The sequence below is a fragment of the Lichenostomus cassidix genome, chromosome 8 (genome assembly GCF_008360975.1).
Source record: "Lichenostomus cassidix isolate B80296 chromosome 8, HeHo_3.0, whole genome shotgun sequence".
Taxonomy (NCBI): domain Eukaryota; kingdom Metazoa; phylum Chordata; class Aves; order Passeriformes; family Meliphagidae; genus Lichenostomus; species Lichenostomus cassidix.
Genome location: NC_139489.1, coordinates 26,982,173 through 27,009,328, shown reverse-complemented (window position 1 = coordinate 27,009,328; position 27,156 = coordinate 26,982,173). Strand labels below are relative to the sequence as shown.

General features: G+C 41.7%; 1 protein-coding gene across 2 annotated transcripts in view; it reads right to left on the bottom strand.

The window, feature by feature from the left end:
- Window positions 1-27,156, bottom strand: part of COP1 (COP1 E3 ubiquitin ligase) — a 124,241-nt gene that overhangs the window by 25,585 nt on the left and 71,500 nt on the right. For both annotated transcript variants that reach the window (XM_085068642.1, XM_085068644.1), the window contains exons 16-18: window positions 11,646-11,763; window positions 7,709-7,833; window positions 6,310-6,470 (exon numbers count right to left, since the gene is read on the bottom strand). In XM_085068642.1, the coding sequence (XP_084924768.1) occupies window positions 6,310-6,470; window positions 7,709-7,833; window positions 11,646-11,763 (404 nt within the window). The remainder of the gene's footprint in view (window positions 1-6,309; window positions 6,471-7,708; window positions 7,834-11,645; window positions 11,764-27,156) is intronic.

Genomic DNA, 27,156 nt, shown 5'->3' with positions numbered 1-27,156 from the left:
GTGGTGTGGTGATGACCTCCCCAGGAGGAAGCTCAGAGGGTGTCCTGCAAAATACCAGTATTTTTCTTCTTCTACAGAACACTAAAAATTAAACACTTCCCCATAAAGCCTGTCATTTGCATAATCACATTATCAAAATGGTCTTTCACATGGATCGAGATGTCAATAGACTGAGATTTCAATATAATGCATGAACTGTTAATAATAGAGCATGATTCCCCCCCCCCAAAGTTCTCCACATTTGGACTCCAAGGTTTTTGACAGGGAATAACATATTCTTAGTCACCTGAGTATTTTTTAATTAATTCTCATTAGTCACAGAAAAAAAATAGAGCCCAAAATAGAGCATTTGAAGAGATAAGGATATGAAGAGATATGGATATGAAATGATATGGGCATGTTCAGCACAAAGGATCATACATACTCATCTTTTATCTGCAATTAGAAATTATTCTGCATAAGTAGTTTTCAAGGAGCACATAAACCAATATATGCAGTGTGTTGGTACACATATGTAATATGCTACAATCTGGGGGGGGTGGAAAATAAAACATGTATGACGTGTCTGGGTCATTTGTTCTGTCTGGGTTCCATTTGTCTTTAAAGAAAATTTTAGATTTTTCAAATGAGACGGGAGCAGTAGACATGAAAAAGATAGGATGGAAATTAAATCAAATACATTTACTCTCTAAGGAAAGTGCAAAATAGAAGTCAAAGAAAACTCTGTGTTTAAAGCATTGCCAATGGCCAGAGAGCAGAGGGCATGTCAAGAGGAGTGGGAAGCCAAAACACAGACAGCTGTGAGCCTTGCAGCATGCAGGCTATGGGGCTTAGACAGCTTTCACAGGAGGGAGAAAAACCTTTGAAGATTTTAAGGTGGGGGAGAAAAAAACAGGAGAATAAACCTGATCAAAGCCACATCTTGATTTTTTTGAAAGCTGATCATTCTTAGTCTTCCATAAACAGCTGTGCATTTCAAGCACAAGAGTCAAGATGAAGACCTCTGTGTTTCCAGCATGAAGCAGTGGTGTGAGACTAGACTGGAGGATAACCTGCAAGGATACTGGCTTGGGAGATGCTGCACACAAATGCTACAGGCCAGTCCTGGCCTAGGAAAGAAAGGATGAGTCAGAAAACAGCAGATGCCCTTCCAGAAAATACTGTAGCTGGAGCTGCTCATGCTGTGACCTGTGGCACAGCTGGTATCAGAGGCAGGCAAGGGACAGCTGGGGTCTGATCACTGCAGGCAGGCATTTATCTCCTAAGCTTTTGGTTTCTACCTAGGTGTTTCCTGACATCTGAACAGGTAGTTGAGGAGGCTGTAAAAATAAGACACCACTGAGTTGAGGCTGGAAGTCAAAATTCTCACCAATTTTGAGACTTTAAAATTTCAGCAGCAAAGAGGAACAATGAAGTACCAAGTGCTACTTGTTTAACCCCCAAAATCCCATTGGAATTTGTACTTCAAGCTACAAGAGATATACTTACAGCTGATTGAAGTTACTTAAGAATGACACTGAATTAGCATTCGGTTACTTGGGAATGACAAAGGAGGTTTCATTTTTAATGTTCATAAGTCACCCAAATTAATTAGCACTTTAAACTGACAATGAATCACTTCCTGAAATAATTTGTATTGGCTAAATTAATTCCTGTGAAGGGAGCCAATTTGCTGATTGTAAATTATCAGAGCTCCTGACTAGCTCCTGTGTACACTGTGTACCATTTATAAGGCTACTGGGAAACAAAGGATGGCTACTTTTCATCAGTGAACAAGACTGCAGCCCTATTAAGTGACTAATTTACAGTGGTACAATTACAGGTTTCTATTTAAAGAACCCAAGCCAGACATCATTAAGAAACAAAGCTGAATGTTCAGAATAAATGAAAAATAAAGAAAATCTGGTTTTCTGAAAAGATGCACCAAAAACCAATTTGAAGAGAGTATTTCATCCTCTTAGATTAACAAAGAGAAGTTCAGACATGCGGGGCTAATTTTGAAGATAATTCCATCATATGCAATGCCCAAAGCCAGCCTGAAGGCCAAGAGCTGCCTTCTCTCCCCCATGGTTGGATTATTGTTTTGAGACCCCCATAAATTTAAATTACTTTTGAGGAGAGATGAAGTGAGAAAACACAGCCATGGACATCTACTCAGGTGGAGGAGATGCCTTCCTACCACTGAGAGCCTTCATCCCAAACACCAAGAGACCTCAGCATCCATCCAGCACATCCCACCACCCACCCACTCTTTGGTTAGAGATTACAGCACTCTTCATAATGGATTTCCCTTCTTTATTCCTTTAAAAGAAAAAAAAATGTACATAAAGCTTTACTCAAGCTAATTTGCATGGCTTTCTCCTCTTCTTATCTGCATCTCCTCACTGGTATCAAAGCCTCGACATTTCTGCTTGTGAAATCCTTCCCTGGTAACCTGCTTATCAGCAGTAATGAATACTTGTGCAAACAGGTACAAAATTAAATGGCTTCTTTACAGTGATTATGATAGATTGAGCCATGCTTAATCTACATAATCAAATTGCTTCTGTGTTCAACTCTAATACCTTTTTGCTGTCCTGGGAGCAGGTTCAGCCTTGGTTTCTCTTTCAACAGCTACTTTCTGAGAAACACTAACCATGCCTGGGAAAAGGGCTACTTGAGAGGCAATTATTTAACACAGCATGTATGAGGCACATAAACTCTGCAAGAGGGCAGAGCAGGTCCAAACAAAAGGTGTCCCCTTTAGTGAAGGAGAAAACACCCTGTAGGACACATAAGGGAAAGCAAAGTACAAACCAATTTCCCTCCAGCTATGATCCACATAACTAGACATGACTGGAGAGACCCTTTCAAGACAGAGACCCACTTAAATGCATTGAGCTACTCCCACTACTATAATTTCCTTTCCCTATGCAAGAGCATCCCTGTATTTGAGAGCATCCCCTGTTTACATGCTACTAAAATAGAAGATTGCTGTTTTCAATCTCAAGACCAGATTCTTGATTCAAATGAAGCTGGTTAAAATGGATGGCATAGGTATAATATAAAATCCTTGGCTTGGGAAATTAAAGGATTTTGGTTCAGGGAAAGTTCTGAAAAGCATCTCCATGTCTAACTCATGTTTATCAATTAGGCCAAAAGTATCCTGAAGCTTTCTCTTAAATATTGATCAACTTCTAGCACAAAACGAGAAGGCAGAAATGGTTTTTCCCCAAAACCAAGAAGTAAGTGCTATTTAAAAAAATATCAAACAGTGTATTTGCCTTTATCCAAAACACAGCACTGCAAGAAGCAGAGATTTGCTTCATAGTTGGCCTGCTGGGAGGCTTTTCTTTGCCCATTTTTTCCAAAGAGTCTAACAGAACAATTAGCTTACAAGCTAGTGCTTATTTCTAAACACTTTTATGAATTGAGAAGTGAGTAAGCCTGGTGCAAAATGCTAATAAGCACTTAGGGAGAATAATTTCTCTTCCTCATTATGGCTTTGATATAGATAAAAAAAAGGTGCTGCTGGACCTTTGAGTTGGAAAGGTGACAGCTCCAGAATAAAGGTTTCTGCATCTTTGTAAGTAAAGAAAAAGCAACGTAGAAGGGAAAAAATAAATAGATGGGTTCTGGCAAGGGCTGCTGGCACAGCTTGACTTTGGCTCAGGAGGAAGTAAAAGCTTGAATTACATAAAAATAGATTTAAGAAAGAATCAATGACATTTCATCTAAAAGTTTTAGTTAAGTTTTAATTAGGATCTGAGATTTTGCACTTAAGTGCATGAAGTGAAGGAGTACATGTACTCATGCTTCCCAAGATAACTGACAGATCTGAAACTTACTCATCTCATCTCAAAAGGTTAATTAAAGAACAATCCTTGAGAGCAACACTATATGGAAACTGAGAGTCTGCTCCACTGGGAAGGCCTGGGGAAAGGCTGTGTCATCATTTCCCAGCCTCGGGAACACTCTCAGTAGCAAACTGAAGATCCTGCCCAGTGACCACAGCACGGAGATGAGAGAGATGCTTTGAACCAGCCCAGCAAGGAATGGAGAACGCTGTGCCCACAGCAGTAAAACTTGCTCACTGTGCTGCCAGTGGATCTGGGGCAGGTTTTCCAGCCCATGCTGGGCTCTGCACGGCTGTTGGCCTGGAGCTGCTTCCACACACACACAGTCCTTCAGCAGAGCAGGTGGGATCACAGCCAGTGGTGAGAAGTATGCCTAGTAATTCTTGTAATTAGGAAACTAAGGCAGAGTGACTCACCCAGGATCAAAATTGTAATTAAACCAGAAATAGGCTGTGGGTTCCCTGAAGCCTGCAGATGCTGACAGCACTATGAGGCACAGGCCTTCTCTGGTTCAGACAAGAATCAGAAAAAAAACATGCCAGCTTTTAGGGAAACCTGTATATGTGAGGCTCATTTGAAAAAAATCATGACAAATCGAAGAAACATTATCAAAATGGAGAGTAGGAGAGTTTCATCATTTGAGTAAGACTTTGTGGACATAACTGACCTTTGGCTGTGCAGTAATTTAATTTCCTAAGAACATGAGCAAAGTCTCAATTAGGTCAGAGAGGATCGCTGCACCAGTAGAAGAGAAAAGGAATGTGCAGCTGAAATCAGTGAAGAGATACGGTGCAAGGAAACACTGAGGCCTCTTGGCAGAAGCAAGCGAGGCTGCTTGCTTGGTATGTACCACAGGCAGAGGCAAAAACCACTCAGCCAGCAGCTCTTCCATCACAGGCAGCTTTTTGCTGCTCTCTTTAAAAGAGAGCCAGGTACTGGGGCTGCCACAGGAGAAACAGGCTCATTTAGAAACAGCCCAGGGAAAAGCAGATGAATGCTAAAGAAAAAGAAAGATCAGAACAGCAATGGATTCTGAATGCTGCTTAATGGAGTGAAGCCTGAACATTATTTGGTGCAATCTTGACTGGCTTGATTTAACTATTACATTTTTGTATAATATTTTTCATCGTGGTTATGAGGAATTGCTTGACAGCCCTTGGTGACTGCTTAGAAGTTTCTCAGTCACTTAAGCAGGTCTATCAGAGCACATTTATCAGAGAAAAGACTGCTAAGGAGTGGATGGCAACAGAAATAACCCCGGGGTGAGAGATCTCTGTTACTGCCTGTGGAAGAGCTGCCCACAAGAGTGGTGGGCAAGACAATCCAAACACCAAAGTGAAGGCAGTTCAAGGAAGGGCATTTCTGGACACACAGGTTCCCACAGCATGTTTTTTACCCAGCAGAAAAACAAATCACCAAACTTACAAAAGCCACTTTTCACCTGAGACATGATGTGCATACCAAGCCCTCCTAAATCTCCAACTAGAAAGAAGCTGGTGACCCTACCAGCTGAGTCTCATGCCCTCTGTTCAAACCACAACAACCTACTTCTTACTTTTAACACAAAGCCAGTTCCACATGTGTTTATTTTTGGTTTGGTTCAGAAGTGTCCATCCAAAGTGAGTTTACATCAGTGACAACTGAATCATGGCTGTTGGGGTAGTGTCTGCTCACACAGAAAGCAGATTGGTAGATGTTACCCTTCCAAAGGGCTGTCTTTGTGAAGGCAACATCTCAGGACATCAGCTAGGCAACATTTCACTTCAGCTACTTGCAAGACTGCATTTAAGATCAACTCCTTTTTGCCCCTTCCAACAGGCCCATCAAGTATCTGATCTGCAAACTTTGTCCATACAGGAGTTACTTGCTCAATTTTTTTAATGCAAGCTTTTCAAGAGCACTTTGAATGCAAAAACAGCATTTTGTTCTCCAGAGCAGCCCCGTTCTGAAAGCCCACACTCACAAAAGCTGCATTAGGTCAGCGTGCCACATTAGTACACAGGCCAGGGAAGTGAATTTGGTGTCACTTAACAGTCATTGAGGTGACTGCAGCCTGTGCTCACCTCCTTTACGTATCTGCTCATCTAAACACGAAGGCTGTGCTCCAATGAGCAAGGCCAGATAGACACAGAAACATTGAGACAAGGCTCCACAACCAGTATCTGCAGGTGCTGTCATTAAAGCAACAAAAAACCCACTAATGCACCCACAAAAACCACCAAGTGCTAGAAATACAATGTTGCTTTTGGGATTTCAGACGCCATATAGAGGAATCCAAACAGCCAGGTGGAAGAGTGAAGATCACAGCAGTCTCTTCTCCCCCAGCATTTCAGTTACCCTGCAGATCATCACATTCTCACAACAACCAGCAGTACTCATGAACAGGAAAATACCAAGTGCAGTCAAACCCTCACCAAGACTACTCTGTGAGAAAGCAGGAGGCATTCCTTCTGTGCCCAAGCACACAGCTTACCCCATCTGGAAGTGCTCTCCAGCACACAGCGCTCACAAACTCATTTGTGTCATCTTCTTTCCTGTCCTTGTCCAGGACACTTTTGACTGTATCAAACTTGAACGTCAGCAGTGTCTTTGAGAGGCCCTTATAGTATAAGTAAAGGGAATTATTTTCGCTTCCTAGAAGTAAAAAAATATAAGCATACAAGATTAGGCTCTGGTAAGAGAAACAGAAATAAGGGTTCTTAGGTTTTTCATTGCTTAAGACAAGACCAGACATTTCCTTTTAGTTATCACTGTGCTCATGCTGCCCTGGCAGCTGGAAATGCTCCACAGCAAACTTTCATCGCCACTTAATAGCAGAACACTACGTTTTAATAATATATATTAATAATACATACTTAATAATACATAATGTGTAATATTATATGTAATAAAACAATAGCCCATATATAATATAATAATATATATTTAATAATATTATTAAAATTAATATGTTAATAATAGAACACTTGGTTTTATTACAAGACAACTGTAGCAACACTTGCAAAACTTACAGGATCCCAAGAACCCTCCACAACTTCCTCAGGGCAGAGCATTTTGAGCAGAGCATCTGCACCACCCCATGAATCGCCACTACATCCAGCCTGCTCAGAGCCACAGCTCAAAGGCAGGTAGCACTACAAAAATTTTGCCTGCCATAATCAAGTATGACAGTTTGGTCTGGGGAGGCTTAAGCAAGAGAGACTAGACTGTGCAGGCTTTATTTAGAAATCCATCCCAATTTCTGCCTCGCAAGCTGCACAGAGATCAGAGAACACACAAGCTAAGGTCCTCCCTTCAGTGCTGGCACAGCTGTCCTGCTCATCCCACAGCTATCAGCCTGTCACTGCTTTCCCACCAAGAGCTGTGGATTTACAGAGCTTTGACAGTCTGACTTAAGCAGTGAAAGGACAGGAACAGCCAAAGGGGGAACTAATGATTCAGTCTTCCAAGGAGCTGTTTGCAATGCAGGCACTATTACTTCACCACACAGAACGCCATACTGAGTGACAAGTACTGGATCCTCATGTGGCCCAGGCTACGGGTGATGCATGAGGATGTGCCAATTGTTAATCTTCAAAGACATAAATTATGTCAACAGCAACAACATTAGTAGTTGATTTTGATGATGACAGCAAGCCTGAATCGTCATGCACAAACAACTCATCTGCAATGGAAGAAAACCATCTACAGACCCCCTGAGGTAAGGGCTGCTAATGCCATTCTGTGGGAGGGGAAGAATGGTGGAAGTTCAGAAGGATTTTCTATTAAAAAGCCCATACAGCTACATAGCACAAGTGCTGGTGTGCTTTGCAAGTGGTGAGCTCCAGCTCCGAGGAATCCCATTAGCACGTCAGGATGGCTGCTCTACTCACCACAGGCTATGTAGTCTCCATTGGACGCAAGCCCCACGAAGTTCTTCTCGTTGATGTGACCCTTGAAGGAGCGCAAGCAGTGAGGCTTCCCTACGTTCCACAGCTTCAGCTGACTGTCTGTTGACCTGGAAACAGTATCTAAAGTTACACTGCTGCCATATGGCAGGAACTCCTCCCTGGCCACCCTGCTCCTCAACACTCCAGCGAAGACGTAAATACAGGAAGCGTTAGTGCATACCAGGAGATTTATCCCACTTTCAATGATATGCAGCTCAGCTTGAGCTCAGAAAGGCATCACCTTATTTTAAAAGCCTGTCAAAACACATTACACATTTGAATAAAAACTTCCCTGAAGTATTACTCTTCCTTCCTCCTATCAATTGCAGAGCCCTCCACTGAACTGTAATATGGCCTTTGGGCCATCACTGCCTCCTCCAGATCCTCACTGATACAGGACACACCAAAGTTATTTATTTTTTAAACCTTTACAGCCTGGATAAAATCTGTTCCCTTCTCCATGCCAGCTGCAACTCTCATTCATATCTTTCCAGGGCTTGGGTAGGAGGCAGTCTCTTTGCTCCCCATCTGCCCTGAAGCATGTTCTCCTCCTCCTGCCCAATACCAAGAAGCAGTACAGAAAAACCTGTGGGAGCTCAGAGTTGCTGTTAACATTAAATAGATCTGGTTTTCTCATGTGTAATCAAGACTGCATGGATGAAGAAGTCAAGCTTCTACTTTTTTCACCTTGTCAGGGAAAGCTAAATATTACTATTCAAAATATACAGAATATGTTGGGATTAAATCAAAATTGTTGTTTTCCAAGGATTCTCCCACATACAAATATACCTGCCTTCAACATGTTTTTCTGTTTACTGTAAGAAAACATTTTGCCTTTGGGGTTAGTAATCTCCACTACCTGGCAGAGCTCAACTTAAACAGGAAGATCCCACATTTCCAGAAGATATAGGATTAATTTATTCCCCAAAGCTGAAGAGACATGAACATAATCTCTCCATTCACAGGCATTATTTCCTACCAATCACTGCTTACATGGCTCTGGTATTCAGGCACTCGATGACTTACACAGCTGGGGAACAAACGGTGATTTGGAGGAACTGGAGCCCCATGAAGCCTTTTTTAGGAAAGGGATAGTGCTGTTCTGATCCCTAAATTTGAAGGAGACTGGGAGCAAGACCTGTCAGCCTCCTGGGCAATGCTCCTCCACACAGGTCATGTCACCCAACCTTGCTGCTTCCTGAATATTTAGAGCCGAAAGGAAAAAAAACCAAACCACACAATATCCATCAAATACTGCCAATGACGTAAGACATTAGCCCAACACCAATGTCCCATTTACCTAAAATTATAGCAAAAAAGAAGAGAGATGCACCTTGTACTATCCTGCAAAAAAGCTTATTTCAGTCTTCAGTGACAGCTGGAATGACAAAGGAGCGATAAGGGAGCTGCAGAAAGATTTGTTCGTCAGTATTATTAGTTAGTATGAGGTCAGATCAGAAGGAAGGTATGAATTTTATCTGTAATACTGTGACTTAAGCAGGAGTGCATTCCTAACCCCCGGTCGAGACGAGAGGCCCAAAATAGAGCATTCAGCTTTTCTGCCTGGTGCTTTTTCCACATCTGTCCCTGCCCTACGGTGCTGCTCACTCTCCCTTCCCTTGTCCCTACTCTCAGAGGAACAGCTCAGAGAAGCTAAAAAGGTGCATACTCCTGCTTTTCTGGCCCATAAGTACAGGCAGGTGCCTTCTGTGTTATTAGGACAGCTGCATTTTTAAAATACTTATTTTAAAAGCTTCAGAAATGAAACTTCTCTACAGCCAGGGAAAAGCAGCAAAAGACCAATCCCTGGGCTACAAGGGGTCAGATTCCTATGACAGCTGCTGCTCTTAGCTACCCCCATCAAGACCACTTCAGATACATAGGCACTTAACCTCTATATTTTACTGCCATACACACTAGGTGTCTTCAGTAAAATAAAACCACTCAAGTTTACTACTAATGGAAAGTTTTTATTGTGATTGAATTCCCATCAAGCACTAGCCATGTTTACATTGCTTAGGATGAGCATGCCATGAAAGAAGAAGACTATCCACCGTTGGACTGCAAGGAGAGAAAAAGGCCATTGACCCTGGTGTTACACTGCTCTTCTGGTTTCATATCCTCTGCAAACAAACATCCTGGATGTGCTGCTCTGTTAAATCTGTCTCTCTGTAAATCAGCATGGCAATCAATGTGTTGTGCTAAATACCAGGCAGTTCTGAACACCCTTGAAAGTCGAAACCCAACTCAACAAGGCAAGGAAAATCAATGCAATCCATAAAACAGCTTTATCTAGAAATCTAGAGAATCTGAATATACATATAATTTTTTCTTAAATCAGTGCTTGATTTTTGAGAATCACTGCTGCTGTTGCCTCAACTCAGTTTGCGAAAGGAAAGACAGGAAAAAAAATCTGGTCTGACATTTCTCCCTGTTCACACAGAAGAAGGTAGGTGAACCTTCCTGTTAGTCCTCTCACCCTGTTGCTGCCTGTCCAAGTCTGACAGCTCTGACAGCTCTATCAATAACTCCTCTCAGAACTTTGGGAGATGCTTTCTCAGAATGCTGGACCAAGCAGGACAGGGCCATTCTGTCCTAAAACATCCCATAAATGATGCTCCACTTGATTATGGCTGTAAAACATGCCCAGCCTCCTCCTTAAAAACTCCCTAACAGAAATTTGGTTCAAAGCATTAAATTGAATTTTCTCTGTGTTCTAGATATAAATTTGCAGCCTTATAGAGTTATAATGGTAATGGAAGTAAGAAGAGAGGAGTTGATTAAATATAAACAGTACCAGAAGCCACCAGGGAATCCTCCATCATGCAGCTCAGCTCAGAGTAACTCCCTTGCAGCTTGAATACACCTTAAAAATGCACTGTTTCACTGTGTAAAAACATGGGACAGAGCCAAGCTTGATAACCACTGGCTCAGCAGAAGGCACCAGGCATACTTCCTGGGCCTAGATCTATGCTGTGATCCATCCCTGCTGCCCTCAGGTATTAGACATGAATATGCTGAGATCAAAGATCCCACTGCAGCCCCCCACCTTCCCCACTATGTAAGAGAGGTTCATTTCTGGTTTATTGAAGAGGCTTGTAGCCAGTCAGTGCAAATTTTCACTATGTAACCTAATAGACACATTCATTCCCATGTGATTGAAAACCCACCTAGAACAGAGGCAGGCACATCTGGCTTTGGGTAGACACATCTGGCCATGTAACTGAACAGAAGCTGGAGAATATTGGTCCTCCAGATAGCAGATCTTATGGTCTACCCTGGCTGAAAAGCTGCATGCTATTATTAGGGCCATGAAACACAGCCTCTCTTTGTCTACTTTCTAACCCAAATATAAGCCTAAAAAAGGCCTTCACAGAGCAGATAATGAATTACCAGAGGACAGATCAGACAGTCAGTCCTACTTGAGTTGCTCTCAGGCTATGGCTAAACCTCCTCTTCAGACCATATACAGAGCAGCACCATTTGATCACTTCTGTCACTCATCAGCTGTGTTTTACTGCAGATTATTATCCTCAGGACTCTGCCAGCAGCCTTCTCTATCACAGAGCTCTGGTCAGGAGCATCCTCGGTGCACACAATGAGAGGAAAGTCCACCTGCAGCTTCCCAAAGTCCGCAGCCATATGTAGTTGTCTTCATATTCTTGTTCAGCATTTTAGCTCCACAAGACACAGCACAGCCAAGTGACACCAGGAATGAATTTCTATTTTTGTCTTAGAGAAAAGCAACGATCTGCTTCCCAAAAGCACAGCAGCCTGTGAGAGCAGCCACCCCCTCAGGTGAACTCGCTCAACAGCCCTGAAGAGCACTGCAAAGCAAGGGCTACAACGTTTTAAGCCTATATAAAAAACCAACACTTACGCAGAGACGATTTCCTCCCCGCTCACGAATTTTGCATAGGAGACTGCCTTGCGATGCCCTTTGAACACCATGATGGGCTGCTTAGTGTTGCGAAGGTCGTAGTAGTGAACACAGTGATCTGGAGACAAGGAAGAAAAGGGGCAAGATTTAATCAGCTGGGAAGGATGCATGGGATCTGTCATAATCACAACAAAAATCCTGCCTGCATCTTCCACATCTCACTTCAAGCCCCATCTAGGATAAACAGTCTGCACTACAGCAGAAGAGTGCTTAAGCAGGCTTCCTAACACAGCCCTAAAATTCATTCCAGAAGGGCTCAAGCTGCCTTTCAAAGGGTCAGGAAGGGAAAAAGGTGTATTCACATGTGTGTGCCTGTACACGTGTCCTCCTGCAAACCCCATTAACCCATAAGACCTATGTTCAAGGCAGCAGCTAAAAGGACTCTCACCTCTTCTGCCTGCCTTCTCAGCTCCCTGCCCAGCCACTCCAATTGCCATTTCTGATTTCCAGCATCCTCCTTTTCCTTCCTCAAGCTGTCTCCTCTTGGAAAACTGTTAAAGAACTCAAGGCTAAAAACTCAGTCTGCTACTTAAACTGGATTGAGGAAAACCAGGATTAAATTTGTCATGCTTGCTTCTAGATGGATAACCTTCACACTTTTGTTTTTTCCTTCTCTCTTCTGACTATTATCAATCAAGAAAGAATTAGCATTTCTGCTAATGAGGGAACAGACTAAATTCCAGTTCATCTTAAGATTTAATTCACAGATGTGCTGCAGTGCCACAACCACATAAAAGGGATCACAGCAGAATTAGTAATATATTTTCTTTTCTGCACAACTAAATGTCAATTCCCAAGAAAACAGAAAAACAAGAGGGGAAAACCCCACAAGACCCAAGCCCCAAACACCCTCCCAGCACTCTTTCCAGCTCAATAAGGTTAATAAGCTTCTCCCTTCCCAACTTTCAGCCTTTCATGTTGAATTTCATTTACTTATCCCTTGCTATTCTGGAAGCACAGGGAGGGAAGTCCCCACACAGAAATCAACACGGACATTTCTCTCACCGAGCAATCTCCGCTATCCAGACATCAGCTGAAAACTGCTCTGACCCTCCTCCCACTGAAATATCACCCCACCGGTGGAAGTTTATCACAAGGGTTACATAGAAAATAACTTAATGCCAACAGCTACAGCTATTTTTGTATTTGCACAGCGTTTCAAAGCTGGGTGTTGTCTCCTGTACAGCTGGGAGACCTGCTGTCTCAAAATCCCACATGGTTTGAGAAATAACTGGGTTTACAATTATCAAGCTACAGCAACCACCATCAGAGCAGCAAGGGGAGCTTCTACCCCACATTAAGGAGCTAACTGGTGGCCATGGCAGGATGGGGCATTGGCTGTGTCAAAAACACCTTCACTAAAACAAGGTGGGCAGGCAAGTCACCTTGCCCTCTCACTGCTTCCAGCACTTTACTCTCTGCACATAACTGGTCCAGAGATCTCTCTGGTAAGGATTTATGGCTCTCTTCCTCCTCAAGGTGTAAAAGCAGATGCTCCAAGCAGCCACACCAAGTTTTCTCTACCACTTGCACTGCCAAATTACTCTGTTGTGTTGAAACCCAGCAGCTATCACATCCCTTACTATCAGCACTGAAGGTGCTGTGCCCCAAGCACTCTTTCAAACAGCTCCTGTGTCTTTCACCTCTGAAATATTAAACCTCCAAACAACCAAAATCCCAGAGTGCTCCTACCATTTGGTTATTTTAATTAGCTGTAGAGTAACACAATATTGCAACAGGCTTATTGACTAAGAGGTTAATTTTCTAAGGGACTTTGAATTAAGCATTAACACACAATAACATGCCCATTAAGATTTGGGCATCTTGGTCTCTTCTACTTCTCTGAAAACTGGAGCCAAAAATCTCCACAGTTTTTCATCTGTCCAGCAGACCTGTGGGAGCTATGAAACAGTTAACTGGCAATTGTTATTTTAATGAGCAGAATGATTCTAGCAGGGCTCTATATTAGGAATCAGTTAGTGGATAAGCCTTTCAAGTCTATTTTTGCTTACAGTTTCAATGCTGGCCCATCATTAGGCACCTTTTTGAGCACCAGATTTTATCCTTCAGAAAGCGGCAGGGAAAGGGATCCCTGCAGATGACTGCATGGGAGCAGCTGGAGCAATGCAGGGAGGAGAGAGCTGTAGCAGGGCAGACAAGTCCATTTGCAGAGCAGAGCCACGAAGTTGCATTCACCTTCCAAATATCCCAGTAAACAGCTCCAAGCCTGCCGGCATCTGGCCCCAGCACGGCTGTGCCTCTTGGCATTGGCAGGGCAATCAATCACTGTCTGCTCTCATCACAACGGGTCCAAGGGAACCAGCAAGGCCAGTGGGTTCTAAAATTAACCACTTAATTATTAATTGATTATTTCAGCAGATGAAGTGCTGGTGCCCAACTGAGTTTTAGTTTTTTGTTTGTTTTTTTTTAAATTCAATCGAAGCAGCTATTTTAAAGTAAATGTATGAAGACGAATGCTCACTGCATTCATTAAAATCTGAACAGGTGGTCATGTTTTACAATTAAAGAGATACTCTCTCTTGTAGGCCATATGGACTTTGCAAAAAACATGATAAAAGTGCCATCTGCTGAGGAAGTAGAGAGACCCAAAGTGAAGCTAATTCAGAAAAATACAACTCCCAGGTACCCCAGCAGCAGCCTCACCTAGTAGACCTTGATGAGCTGAAATTGTCTGGGATGGGCAGCATCCCTGGCACACCAGTAGGTCCAAGGTGAGGTGGCAGGGTGCTCTGGGAAGCTCAGGAAATTAATTATTCCCAAGAGGTAGGTGAAGGTGAGGGAAATGGAGTGGGCAGTGAGGAGAATCAAACACTTCCTGAACTCTACAAGAACCTGTAGGCTCATCCAGTATCCCAGCACTGGCTCCTGCCCTCAGCATCCCTGGCAGGCCATGGAGCATGCTCCACTGCTAACCAGCAACACCAGGGGTATTTGCTTCTTGTTTGTTCCTCAAAATGAGCATTAAAATCATAATTCATCTAGTTTCCAACCCTACCAGAAAACTCACTTAGAACAAGTTCATCTTGGAATTCACATTCAGAGAGTTTAGCTTCATGCCCAACCCTTGGGCAGCAACAGCTCCCCGCTTCACCTGTTCTTCTACATTCAGGCTTAATTTAAATATTTATGAAATAATAGGAAAGAACATGTATATATTTCATAACAAATTAAACACTCCAGAGCAATTCTCATCTAGTTCAATGTCACCGCAGAAGCTGAGCATAACAGAAATCTGCTGCTGTGCCTTCTGAATTCAAATGTTTGCTGGCAAGTCATTTTATTTTTTATACATATATTTTTAAGTGATCTCAGAAAGCAAAAAGGGCAGCTAAGCTCTGCCACTGCTGCTCAGAGGTCTCTGACCACAAGCCTCAGTTTTTAAATAGTGCTTTTCCATTACGCTCAGCTTACTTCCCTTAAGATGCTGCTGCTTTCACCTGAGGCATCGTGTGACAACTCATCAAGATTTCAGACTTCTCCAAACTTCCGAGAGATCTCGCCACCTCTTCAGTAAATATAACCTGTGTCAGCAAAAGATGGCATCCCTTGCTGCTCAGCTGCTCATAAATTCACAAGACTCCAGTTGGCAGGAAAAGGGCAAAAGAGAAGGATGGGCTTGTGCTGAACAAGGTGAAGGGACCAGCACCTCCTCAGTCTCAGTTCTCAGATTTAGCTTCGTTGCAAGGGTGGGGATGGATTAAATGAACTGATGATGTGGTTACATGGTCATAGGAAATCAGGCTTAAGAACTTCTAAATTAAGAGAATTTGGGATTGCTAACGGAGCCAGCAGCATCTTAGGCAATCTCTGAGCTGTTTAGAAAAATGGAAATGATCTTGGATTTTTGGTTGCTTAAACAAAAGGACAAAGTCTGTTTTCACCAAAAGTAGTTTTCCTTACATTTCAATTTGTTAATAAAATTCACAAAGGTGCTGTTACCAGCAGGCTTTAGGTTCAACACCACCTACTGCAAAGCTCTCACTGTGTACTGATGAGCAGCAGTTCTGCAAAGAGCAGCAAAGGTTACAACAGGGCATCACATGGCAGCAATTTTATCATTCACTGAGTACCAGCACATGCAGGCCAGCCACACACAACAACTAGAGAGTACAGCAATCCAGCTCTCCATGTACCCAGCAATTCCAGGTAACATTCATCTCCTAGGTCATGTGTTTCACCCCCCTTCACCGTGAACATTAATCAGCATCAGCTAATTCACAAGACCTCCCAGGCCTTTTTCGACGAAGAACCACTTGAAGGAGTATCAAGCCAAAGACAGCAAAATAAAAATTTACCTGCAATGCAACAGTTTTATATTCAAAGGATGTAACAACTAGAAAGCCCCAAGAGCTGCATACAAAGGTTCTGTGGCTCTCCTCTGGAAAACTAAATTGCTGGAGAATCAATGCCCATTTTTCTTATTTCAATCATTTAAAAATGCACATTTCTCAGCTGTTCAATATTTAGATTATTGATCCATTAAAAGAGTATGTCCTTTACATTACACAGATTTCTCAGTGCTCATAGACTTGAGAATGTAAGTGGTGCTCCTTGTTCCACAGCAGATAAATACCACGGACAAGAAGATGCCCATGTTCAAATGCAGAGCCATGGAGTAGGCAGCCAGATGTTAATTAAGTGGTCTGGTAAAAGTGCTCTGTGATCAAAGCACATTTTGAGGTTTTTTTTTTTTTTTAATAAAATACACCTTCATGAGCAAACCTAAAGGACAAAATAATTTCATACATTAATGCTCTGGCTACAGCCTGCACTTCTGCAAACCTTGTGCTACAGATGTTTTACTGAAACAGGAGCCCAGGCTGGAGTCTAATCTTTAATGTGCTCTTGTGCTTCTCTGACCATGATGATCTGATTTGTTGCACCTAGTGTAACTCATGTCCTCAGCTCATGATTCCCTCATCTTCTTCATTTATCTCTTTTCCTCTATGAACTTCAAGCTTGGATCGAGGCTGGCTTGTTTTCACCAGTGAAACTTTATACATCAGGAGTAAGAATAAGAGATGTTTACAGTCTGAGGAGTGTATTTAAATGAGCTGTTTAACAAGACAAACTGAGTCAGAGCAAATTTGGCGCAAGATACCTCTGCTCGCCATAAATTAGATTATCCAGGGAAACAAAAAACCCAGCAAAATAAAAGGATATAAACCAAGCCCACAAAATGTTTTTCATCAGAATGAAAGAGAAGAGACGTGACTTCATAACATTTCATTTCAGTTTTACTTCCATTGGCTAAAAAAAAAAGAGTGATTTCAGAGATCTTGGAGGAAACCTCCATCCCTCAAACACTGAAGGGGTTATCCAAAATCCAACATCTACCTATATAAACTGATCTCTTCTTTCACTTGTTTCTCTCTGTATACCAAGTGTAAGCAAGATCACTCATTTTTCAGGGCTCCTAGAATTATGCCTAGACAACTTGTTTAGTAGGAAAATATAACTACAGCCTTATGCCTTCAAGTATCCAGGGTACAGTGGTTCAAATCAAAGCTTGTTTTGAGTGTCTCTGGGTAAATGGGAAGAGTATTTCCCTAAGAGGTAGGTCATGAAAGAGGGGATAGGCCATCTTGATGAATAATTGCTGAACATAAATAAATAAGATGTAGAACAACAGACCTTCAGATGGGTTAACCAAAAGTCTCCTTTTCAGCCAGGCTTAGTGTGATTTCTTGCTATAAAAAAGGAAGCTTGCACACAAAGGTAAAGTCTTGGGCTGGACTAAAAATGGAAACAGGATCAGGAGACTCACATAAGACCTCAGTTTGTACCAGGAAAATCTTTTCTTCTGCTAGGAAGGAGAACGGGGAAGGAGATAAAAAGGAAAAACATCCTGATTTAAAAATAAATCACTGTACTGCCACACAGTACACTGAAGATGACATGGCACACTAGGGTACCTTGGTCCTTAGAGAAAGCTGAACAAGGGATGGTAAACAAGTGCTGCTTTCTCAAACACCTGAGGAAAGGCAGATGGCTGCCCTCAGAGCCTAAACCTTGAAAATTAAATTGGAAACACATTCCTTTAAATTCCAGAGGAGATCTACAAAAGCCATCTACCGAGCTCCAGAGTTACTTGCAGACTAACTAAAAAGCTGTTTATAAAAAAACCAGAACCTCTCCAGTGGATGTTCTACATACCTGCACACCAGGAAAGGGAGCCTTCCTGCCAAGCCAACAACATCAAAAGCTGGTTGAAAGACAACTCAGGGGATTTAATTATGGGGAAGCTCAAATGAAACTTAATCCTACACAGAATGCAATTTCTGTTAGAAATCCATTTTTGCTAAAGGGCCCTGAAAGTCATGGAATACTGTAGGCTGGAAAGGACCTCTGAAATCCAGCCAGTCCTACTGCCCAGTCAAGGATGGGACAACTGCAAAGTTGGATTTGATTTCCAAGTTAAATAATGGTGTTCAAGAGTCCTAACTCAGTCATGCTCCAAGCATTCCCAAAGACAATGCTATAAACTCTTCCCTCAGCTGTCTGGAAAGTGCTCTCATGTCAAAGGATTAGGGAGAATTTTTTTAATACAAACTTGCCTAAGTGATTTGCTACTGACATAAGAAAGGGAAGGCATTTGCCCACCTCTTAGCATTACAGCATTAATGTTTAGGCTGTGTTTTGCTGCATAAGTTTCTGGCTTCTCAGATCTTTCAGGTTTTGTTTATCTATGCCCACACAATGGGGGTGGCATGAAGCACTGTGATACAACCTTAGGTCTCCTTTAATTCACTTTTTTTTTCTTAATAGTGAAAAAGAAAATGGAGAACAGCTGAATTTTAACTGCTGCCAAGCCTGTAATACCAAACAACAGTACTTGCAGATCTTCACGTGACTGAGGTGGTTTTGTTCAGAAAGTTAAGTGTGGAGATTTAATCTTCCTTACAGAGAGGCAGTTTGAACACCCACATGTGGGTCTTGCTTTGAAGAGAAGACTGGTGATATAGGATAGCTGAACACTCCATCTTGGGGAATAATTCAACTCAACAAGACAGGTGATACTTCATGCAGTGACTCTCACCCAACACAAAAAAAAAAAAAAAAAAAAAAAAAAAAAAGCAAGCAGCTATTTGACATCTCAGGTCTCTTCCAGGGCAGAACAGAGTGTGAGGAGGCAAAAAAGGGTCTTTATTACAGCAACAGAAATGCAGGGTGGCATTTGGGCATTTGACAAAGAATGGTGAAGAAGCCTTCCAGCCAACAAAACGCTATAAAGAGATTTATTTCACTTGAGAGAGTAATACTGGGATGGCATATGATCAGCACAGGCTTTAGCCTATCGCAAAGCGTTTCTGGGAGGGAAGACAGTGTGATAGCTTCCACTACAAAGAAGAAATAGATGCTTCAGGAAAAGAAAAGAGATGACAACGCATTAGGGACAGGAAAAAGTGGACTTGAATTCACAGGAACAAAGCCCTGCACTAAAAATTAGCACGAGAATTTTCTGAAGAAGAAATTAGATAATATCAACAATGGTAAGTTGACATCAATGCCCTCTGTACAAACCACTTCCCTTACTATAAAGGCAAGAGATTAAAAATGGGTTTGATGCAGCCTGAAGCAAAGAACCTTTGCAGACAAAACTATCTGGAGCACCTTGTTGAAGACTGCAGTGTGCTGTTTTCCCTCTTGCAGCATGACAAAACACATGAGGAGCAGACAGCAGAAATCAATCCATTTCACCCCAACATCTCCCCGCAGAACACTGCGGCGCAGGTAAAGCTAAATGGTATTTTTTATTTTTCCTGTTTGTGCTGTTCCAAAAAAGCCCCAATAAAGCAAGAAAAATTTATCTCAACAGCCATTATCACAGGCACATTAAAATGTTTGCTGGGTATGGCTTTCTATTCACATTTTTTTTGTTTCAGCAGAAACTGCAAGCGCTTTGTTTCTATAACGAAGACAAAATTACTCATTTAATGCATTTGCTTTTTCCTTCTTTTTCTACCTGGAGTTTCCTTTGCAGTGAAGGAACAGTTTTTCTCTGAATAACCATTTTCTGAGGCCCTGGGGAAATCTCAGCAATCTCTTCTAGAAGCAATGCTCTGGTCCAGAGCAGCAAACTGGAACAATGCCCTTATTTTGTATTTCATTTGTGTGCCCAAGATGATTTGGGATGTGGTACTTCATTCATATTTACTCTCAGAGTTCTGTCTAAGCAAGTGGTCTCTCTACAAGTGGCACCAGACTCCTGGGGAGGTCCTGCACACCCCATCTTCATAGGCGTCAAACAATCAATGGCCACTCAAAAAGGGACTGAACTTGTGAAAAGCATTCCCTACATATTTTCCCTGCAGGTGAAAACCCACCCTGTGTGCTCTGAAGACTATACAAGATTAAGCAAGGTCTGTATGATTCATTTTGCTGGTGGCAAAATCTTACCAAAAAAGCCCCCAACAAAAATCCTTTCAAGTGAGGAAGCCACAGAGCCCGTGATGTTAGTGAGGAGATGAAAGGAAGTTTCTAAAGCAGAGGAAAGCACATGGGTATTTGGGGATGACAATTTAATCTCATTTTCCTACACTGCAACACAGATAATGGGCAACAGTCTCCAAAAATCAGATTTAAGGAATCAAATGGAAATCCACCCTCAAAAAAAAAATCATATTTAAGGAATTCAACACAAATCCAGCCCAGATTTTCACTTAAAGAAAGAACACAGCTTTGAGAAGAAGGAAAATGCCCAACAGTGTTCTGTTTAGCAAACTGGGTGATAAAAGGAGCACCATGAGAAAAATCCACTCTATGAAAACTGAAATAAAGAGCTGAGATTAGATTGAATGTCTGGTAGCCTCAGTTTAATCTCTGGCAAAACCAACAGCACAATAAGACCCTTCTACTTTTCCTTCTACAAACAAAAAGCTCAGCGATGCAACAGCAGACAGGCTTTCAGATCAGCACTTGAAATATTTTGACAGAGCTCTGCAGGAAAGACTATACCCTCTTCAGCCAGTGATTTGCATCTCTTACTCACACCAACTGTACTATTTTTTTAAAAATACATACTAACACTAGCATTCCTCTAAAGATCTATATCTCCCTCTGCTGAACAGATAAAGAGAACAGCAGCCTTGATGGGAACTGCCAACTGGGTTTTTAATCTTTGCACTCCACAGATTCCCTATGGCTCAAAGTTACAGATGACATTTGCCAAGTTATGGATAATGGTCTTTACACAGTGGGGACATTTTTTTACTGGCTTGTCTAAAGCTTTTGACACAGCAGCCCATAAAGCTTTCACCCTAAATAACTTGTCTTGCATTAAGGAGAGAAGGAGATGACGTAAAACATTAGATATTAATGAGTTGAGAAAAGGGCTCTGATGAGAGAGGAAAGCAAAACAGATTTCTCTAGAACTTTTTTGAAACTTTGACCTTTATGGTTTTAAAGAGCTACAGCCATTTCTCACTTGTGCAATTCAAGGATTGTCATCTATCAGGCTGTTAGAGAAACAAAATATTCAGTACACACAAGGAAGATTTACTAATGCTAAAAAGCTAATGAAGATAACAGCAGTAACAACCTGCAGCTTTGGGAAGGATTCATTCTTCACATCTGAAAGAAAAAAAATAATCATGCACTGTTCAGATGTAACATTCAATTTTTCTCATTGACTATGTAACATGCATAACTCTACGTGCATTAGTGCCTGTAAGCTGATGTCCAAAGTAAGTTTTATGACACCTAAAACATGTGAAGAGCAGTCATTTTTGGTAAAAGGTGCTTCAATCCGTGCTGTTTAAATGGACGACACCTTGGAGGAGATGAAATTTCTTACATGAGCACCAGGAGCCTTATTTGTACAAGGAGTGCTGGGTACATCTATCAAGGCCAAAAATACTGTGTCATTTGCTGAACATATCTCTCTCTCTCTCAATTCAGGATATATACTGCACACAACAAATTTCTTACTGCAAAAGCCATGTCAGCTCTGGTTCTTAAATGAATCAAAGCTGCACAAGCCATGGAGCTGTGATGGAAAGAAAGGGCAGCATGGTCAGACTCCCTGGAACCACACACTCCAAGAGGTCAAGATCATGTAGATAAGGCCTTGAGGCATTACACGAGATGGATGTAAACAGGAACATCCTCCCTAAGATTTTAAGAGTGCATTTATGAAGCAACAGCTTTCAGGTTTCTGTTGTACTAGCAGACATCATACAAAGAGGACCAAATAGGCTTCAGTTCAGTCAAAGTGGCTCTAAGGAAAGGAAAGTGTAGGCTTCTGGGGACCTGAGTTTGCCAAATTATCACTCAAACCTGATTTTAGTCCAGAACTACATTTTGCTTCACTACCTGAGGAGGTATTACCCTTCTTAACTAGGTTCTGGAGATGATGATCTGATTTGTTACCTAAACTACCCCCACAGCAGACTCCACTAGCAGAGACAAAGGATATTAAATAGTGTCACAATCACTAAAACCCAGATAAGAATGCTGAAACCAAAGATATGGTGGATTATGCATACAGGGAAACAAGCAGAGGAAAACATGTGGTATCCAATGTGGAAAAGAAGCAATGTACGCTAACTAGGCAATGAAATAAGTCATGTGAAGAGCAACTAGATTTGCACATGTATCTAGTGTCTCACTTTTTGTCATCTTCTTGAGACTCCAATGGCTAACAGGAACCTTGCCCAAACATTCAAAACTCTACTGTTAAAAATTCATGAAATGTTTAGATGCTCAGACCCTACAAAAAGATGCCTTTGAGATGAGAGTCCACCCTGCACTCACTAGTTACAGATTTTCCTGTGCAATGTGACAATCTTCACCAGTTAGTATGGAAGCACAGTACCCAAATAAAAGACTAGAACAGTTAATCTATGCACCAGTCTGAACAGGAGAGAATACAGGAAGCCATTACAGAGGAAGTCATTCCAAAGAGTGATTCCTTTGAGTGAGCTACCAGAAAAACTGCAGCTTTGGAAACTGTCAAGGCTGGAAAGCATTAAACTCTTAAGGCATCCAGCAACAGCTAGCAGCAAGAGCAATTTGGCATTACGAGAAAAAGATGAATGTTGGAGTTTCCTATCTGTTCCTGAATTTCAAGGCTCATTTCAATTTAAATTTCTATTTTGTCACATTGACAAAATGACTTCTATGCCAGTTGTAAGACAAAATGTTCAGGAAAAGAATATTTAAGCAAACAATTAGCACACTCATTTCTGCTAATGACAGATTTATCCTTTTCTCTAGAGAATCAAATGGAGCTTTTCAAGTTAATTTTATTCATTCACTTGTAACTGAAGTGTGATGACCTCTGGGAACAAGTTAGGAAACTCCCAGTAGGTCTCTATATTGTTACTCACTATTCATTGCAAATGCTTTATCCAAGACAAGTCCAATACCACTTTTTCTGTTCAAGTAAAAAAGTTGTATCATCTCCAACTCTTGAAGCCTATGTGAAAATTGCACATGCAACACGTCCTGCACACTGATGAGAGGTTTCACATCCCTTTGTGATTTCATAGGAAGCAGTGGCAACAAGGCAGGAAGACACTGCCTGGCAGATCTGGCAGCATCTCTGATGTGCAGAAACAGAAAAATCAGCTTAACTAAAAAGATCCTAAGTTTAAATAACATGGCATAGCTGCAGTGCTTCTCATTGACAGCCCTGAGCAGTAGAATGCGATCTGCCTACTAGAGCCAGAGAGATTGTCTTCACCAGGACAGCAGAAGGCTTGGTTTGGTACCTCATTTACATTCCAGTGTCCTTGAAGAGGGATAGCATTTATGTCAAACTTTCAAAGATGTGCTCCCACCTAAAAAATTCCCACTAAGCTCAGTGCTTCCACTACAGTAAGTGCTTTGGGAGAGAAATATGACCACAGCTATACAGGCCAAAAATACATATTCCTCCAAACAACTCCTAAATTACTGAAGTGATAAAAATGCTTTCAAAGGTTAGAACAAACAAAGCCTTTGCAGTGAACTCTGGAATGAGTTTGAATTAAAGGTAACAAATGTGCACTTCCAAAACACAGACCTTGTCCCCAACTTCCCCTGCCAACAGCCTCAGAGATCATGGACTAGAAGAAGGCTATTGACTATCCACAAAATGAAAAGACACACTGCAGGTAAAGTCCTATCCAAGTAATGGGCAAGGCCTGGACTGCTACATGCCATTTTGCTTTCTTCAAGGTTGAATTCTGAGCACTGCTGTGAAGTTTTCCACAGGCACGAAAGAAATGCCTAACCTTTGTCTGTGCTTCTGAACACTGTGCTCAATTCATATGCTGAAGGTAATCTTGCAGGTCAAGCCCAAGGAAGCTGCCTAACTCCACCCTAAACATGTCATATATTTGCACAAATAGATCCTCCCTGAGTCACTGCAGGCTTTCAATAAAACACGGTACTTACCCATGAGAATCTGTTAAGGTAAGACCTTGCTCTCAGCTGGAAAACATTAATTCTCTTCCCAAAAGACATGCTACCTTTTTGGTCATTAGTATCCCATCATTCTTCTGAGCTGAGTGACAAGCCAGGTAAGTCACCCAGATCTGAGACAGCATGAAAGGCTAACTCTACAGGGAGACGTCTGGAAAAGAGAAATCACTGCTCCACTTACTGCAGCAGAAAAATCAATATTTCACTGGCCAGGATGGTCTCCAAAGTGGCCTCACTTGGACACCAGGTATATTAGAAAAATGGAATGATGATGATAAAAAGCCACATGTGACCCTGAACTGTAAGTGCATCAGGGTGATGTAGAGACCTTAAATGGGTAAATAGTTGCAAGTGAAAACAAAGCTGTTGACACAGCAACAGAAGTCCTTCATCATGCTGATACTGATCCACAGTACCAAATTTTGTGGCCATTCAATGAGGAAAGAAAGGTGGCACCATTCAAAGCCAAAATACAACACCATTGTGTAATGCTAAAGATGGTGAACAGGAAACATCTTTAAACAGCCTGGAAAATGCGATGGGGAAGGTCAAAACCATCTTTGAATGAAAAGCACGAACTGGGGAAGGGAATAAGGAAGATGAGAGCAGGTAAGAGAGGGGAAGCTCAGCACTAAAAGAACACCTCATGTTCACTGAGAGTTTGCCCCTTGTTAGCTACTACTGGCCTTGATACAGGCTGCCAAAAGCCTGGCTCGGGCTGGCACTGATGCTCAATGGATGAGGGCACAACCGAATCCAGTAAAAAGGCAATTCAGTTCTGGCCACGCATTTGGCAGTGTGAAAAAAGAGATGGAAAAGCAAAATCTTTGATGTTTAAGAGGAAGTATGGCATCTCCAATGCACCTAGTCTCAAACTCTGTTGCTGTAAGTAGTAAAATCTACATCAATAAGCACTACTCCATTTTTTCCCTGCCCTGGTCACTTCATCTGAACCCACACTGCAAAGTGTTGGTGACAACACAGCAAAGCTGTTTTAGAGACCAATCAGAGGTAAAACTAACTCAGCAAAACCTTAAGTTCTGACCATGTTGCAGCTGTTCTGTTGCTATCCCCTGTCCATACGTATTTCTCTGCTGCTTCCACTTATTTTGTGAAGCTTCTGGAGATGAGACAATCTCTGTCCTGCATCTCTGCAGCCTTGTGAAACCCCTCTCATCCCTCAACCCAACCTGCTAGATTTGTGGGTTCTACAGGGGAAGAAAAAGATAATGCATCTAATGCCATTGCAACTTCAGATTGCTGAATTTTTACAAAATTTCTGCATAATATATGGGAGATAAAAAGTCAGTGGTAGGTGCTGACAGTATTACAGTATGCCGGGAATAAAACATTCCTACTATCAACAGCTACACTGAGCTCACTGGAGTTAGCAGACAGGCTGATCTCACCCAGACTGCACAACTTGGACATTCTAGCTGCAAAGTGCATGATGCATTTTCAGCCTTTAGTTTTCCTTTTAAAGCAGGGAAACAGCACTGCTAGAAAATATATGGGTTAAGGACATCAGTGCTATTGCTGAGGCAGAACAATAATAACTTCAACCATGATTTATATAGCTAATTTCAGGATAAAACCTTATCTGTTTTAAAATAGAGGAAAAGACCACAGAATGACCTGATTTTGTATTTGGCAGTGATTACAGTTTATACTGGACAATGTTTCAACTCAGTAAGCATGCAAATAGAATATTTTATTAAAGTAACAGACAAAAGGGGTCTTTTCTTCTTTATGTGCCCTTTCTACTGCAATAGATTTTATCAGGCTGCAGCCAGATATGCTAGCTTTCCTCTCACCTGAAATGCCTGTCTGCTTTTAAGAGAATTATTTCCCAACCCAAATATCCATTTCTTTATTCTATAAGCTCTATTTCTAGTTTATTGCTCATTTGTTCTGTTTTAAGCTAGCAAGATAATTTTTTTTAGTCATCTAAAAGCTTCAGAGTGAAGATTCCAAAAAAGAAACATATATATCATCCATATTAGATGCTAATCCTGGGATTTGCTTTTACAGTGGCATCTAAAGCTTGGTTTCCTACAGCATCTGAAGCCAACTCTCTGCTCTCTACTAAATAACAGTGTTCCTCATGGAGATACACAGTCTAACAACACCTTTAACCACGGTTACATTTAAATCAAAGCATCATAGGAAATCCTGTGACAGAACGCCTTGTTTCACCCACTGGGCCACAGGGCTCACAGCCTGACCTGGCTTCAAAATCCATCCCTAGAGTCCTTCAGTTCCCTCCTTTTATTTGGCAATGCAGCATGTAAACCAGGGGCAGGTGGAAATGCTTTTATTAAACCAAGATCTCCGGTTCAAGATTCCCTACAGAGTGCTGAAGCTTCAGATGAGAAGCAAAATCAGGCTGTGAAGCCTGAGATGCATCAGCTCATGTAATTCACACCATGAATTACATGATAGGTCTCTAAGGGACTTTGGTATCTTCCTTCCAATTTCTCTGTACAATGGAGTTTTAAAACTGGAGAAGGCAGAAAGGCACCTCTCAACATTTCCCCTCTTCACAAGGTAGCATCATGGGGAGTGGTAGGCCAACAGCCAAAATATTACTAGCAAGTGAGAAGAAATGTAAAATGGGGACAGGGTAAAAGGACTTTAAGATGGTCATCCTATTTCTGTGGTGAATGCAAAGGAGGAACAGCACAGAGATGCTAAGCTAGCTGAAGCATCTGATAAGGAAAACCCACTTCAAGGAGGCATTCTGAACAGATGGATGCAAGTGGGCAAGATGCAGTTATCAAGGGCAGAGAAGAAACGTGTGAAAGAACAGGACCTTATGAAAAGATGCTCCAGCTTTATGGATGATTAAGAAAGAACCTTAGAAGAAAATAAAAATGTTAACCCTGAAAAAATTTAGACTTACAGTCAAAATGACATTGCTTAAAGGAGTTATGCTGGCTTTGAGCTATTCTGCATACAAAAAAAGGGAGTTGAAATGTGTATGTAATTTAATAATAGTATAGTAAATCAATTTACTTCTTTC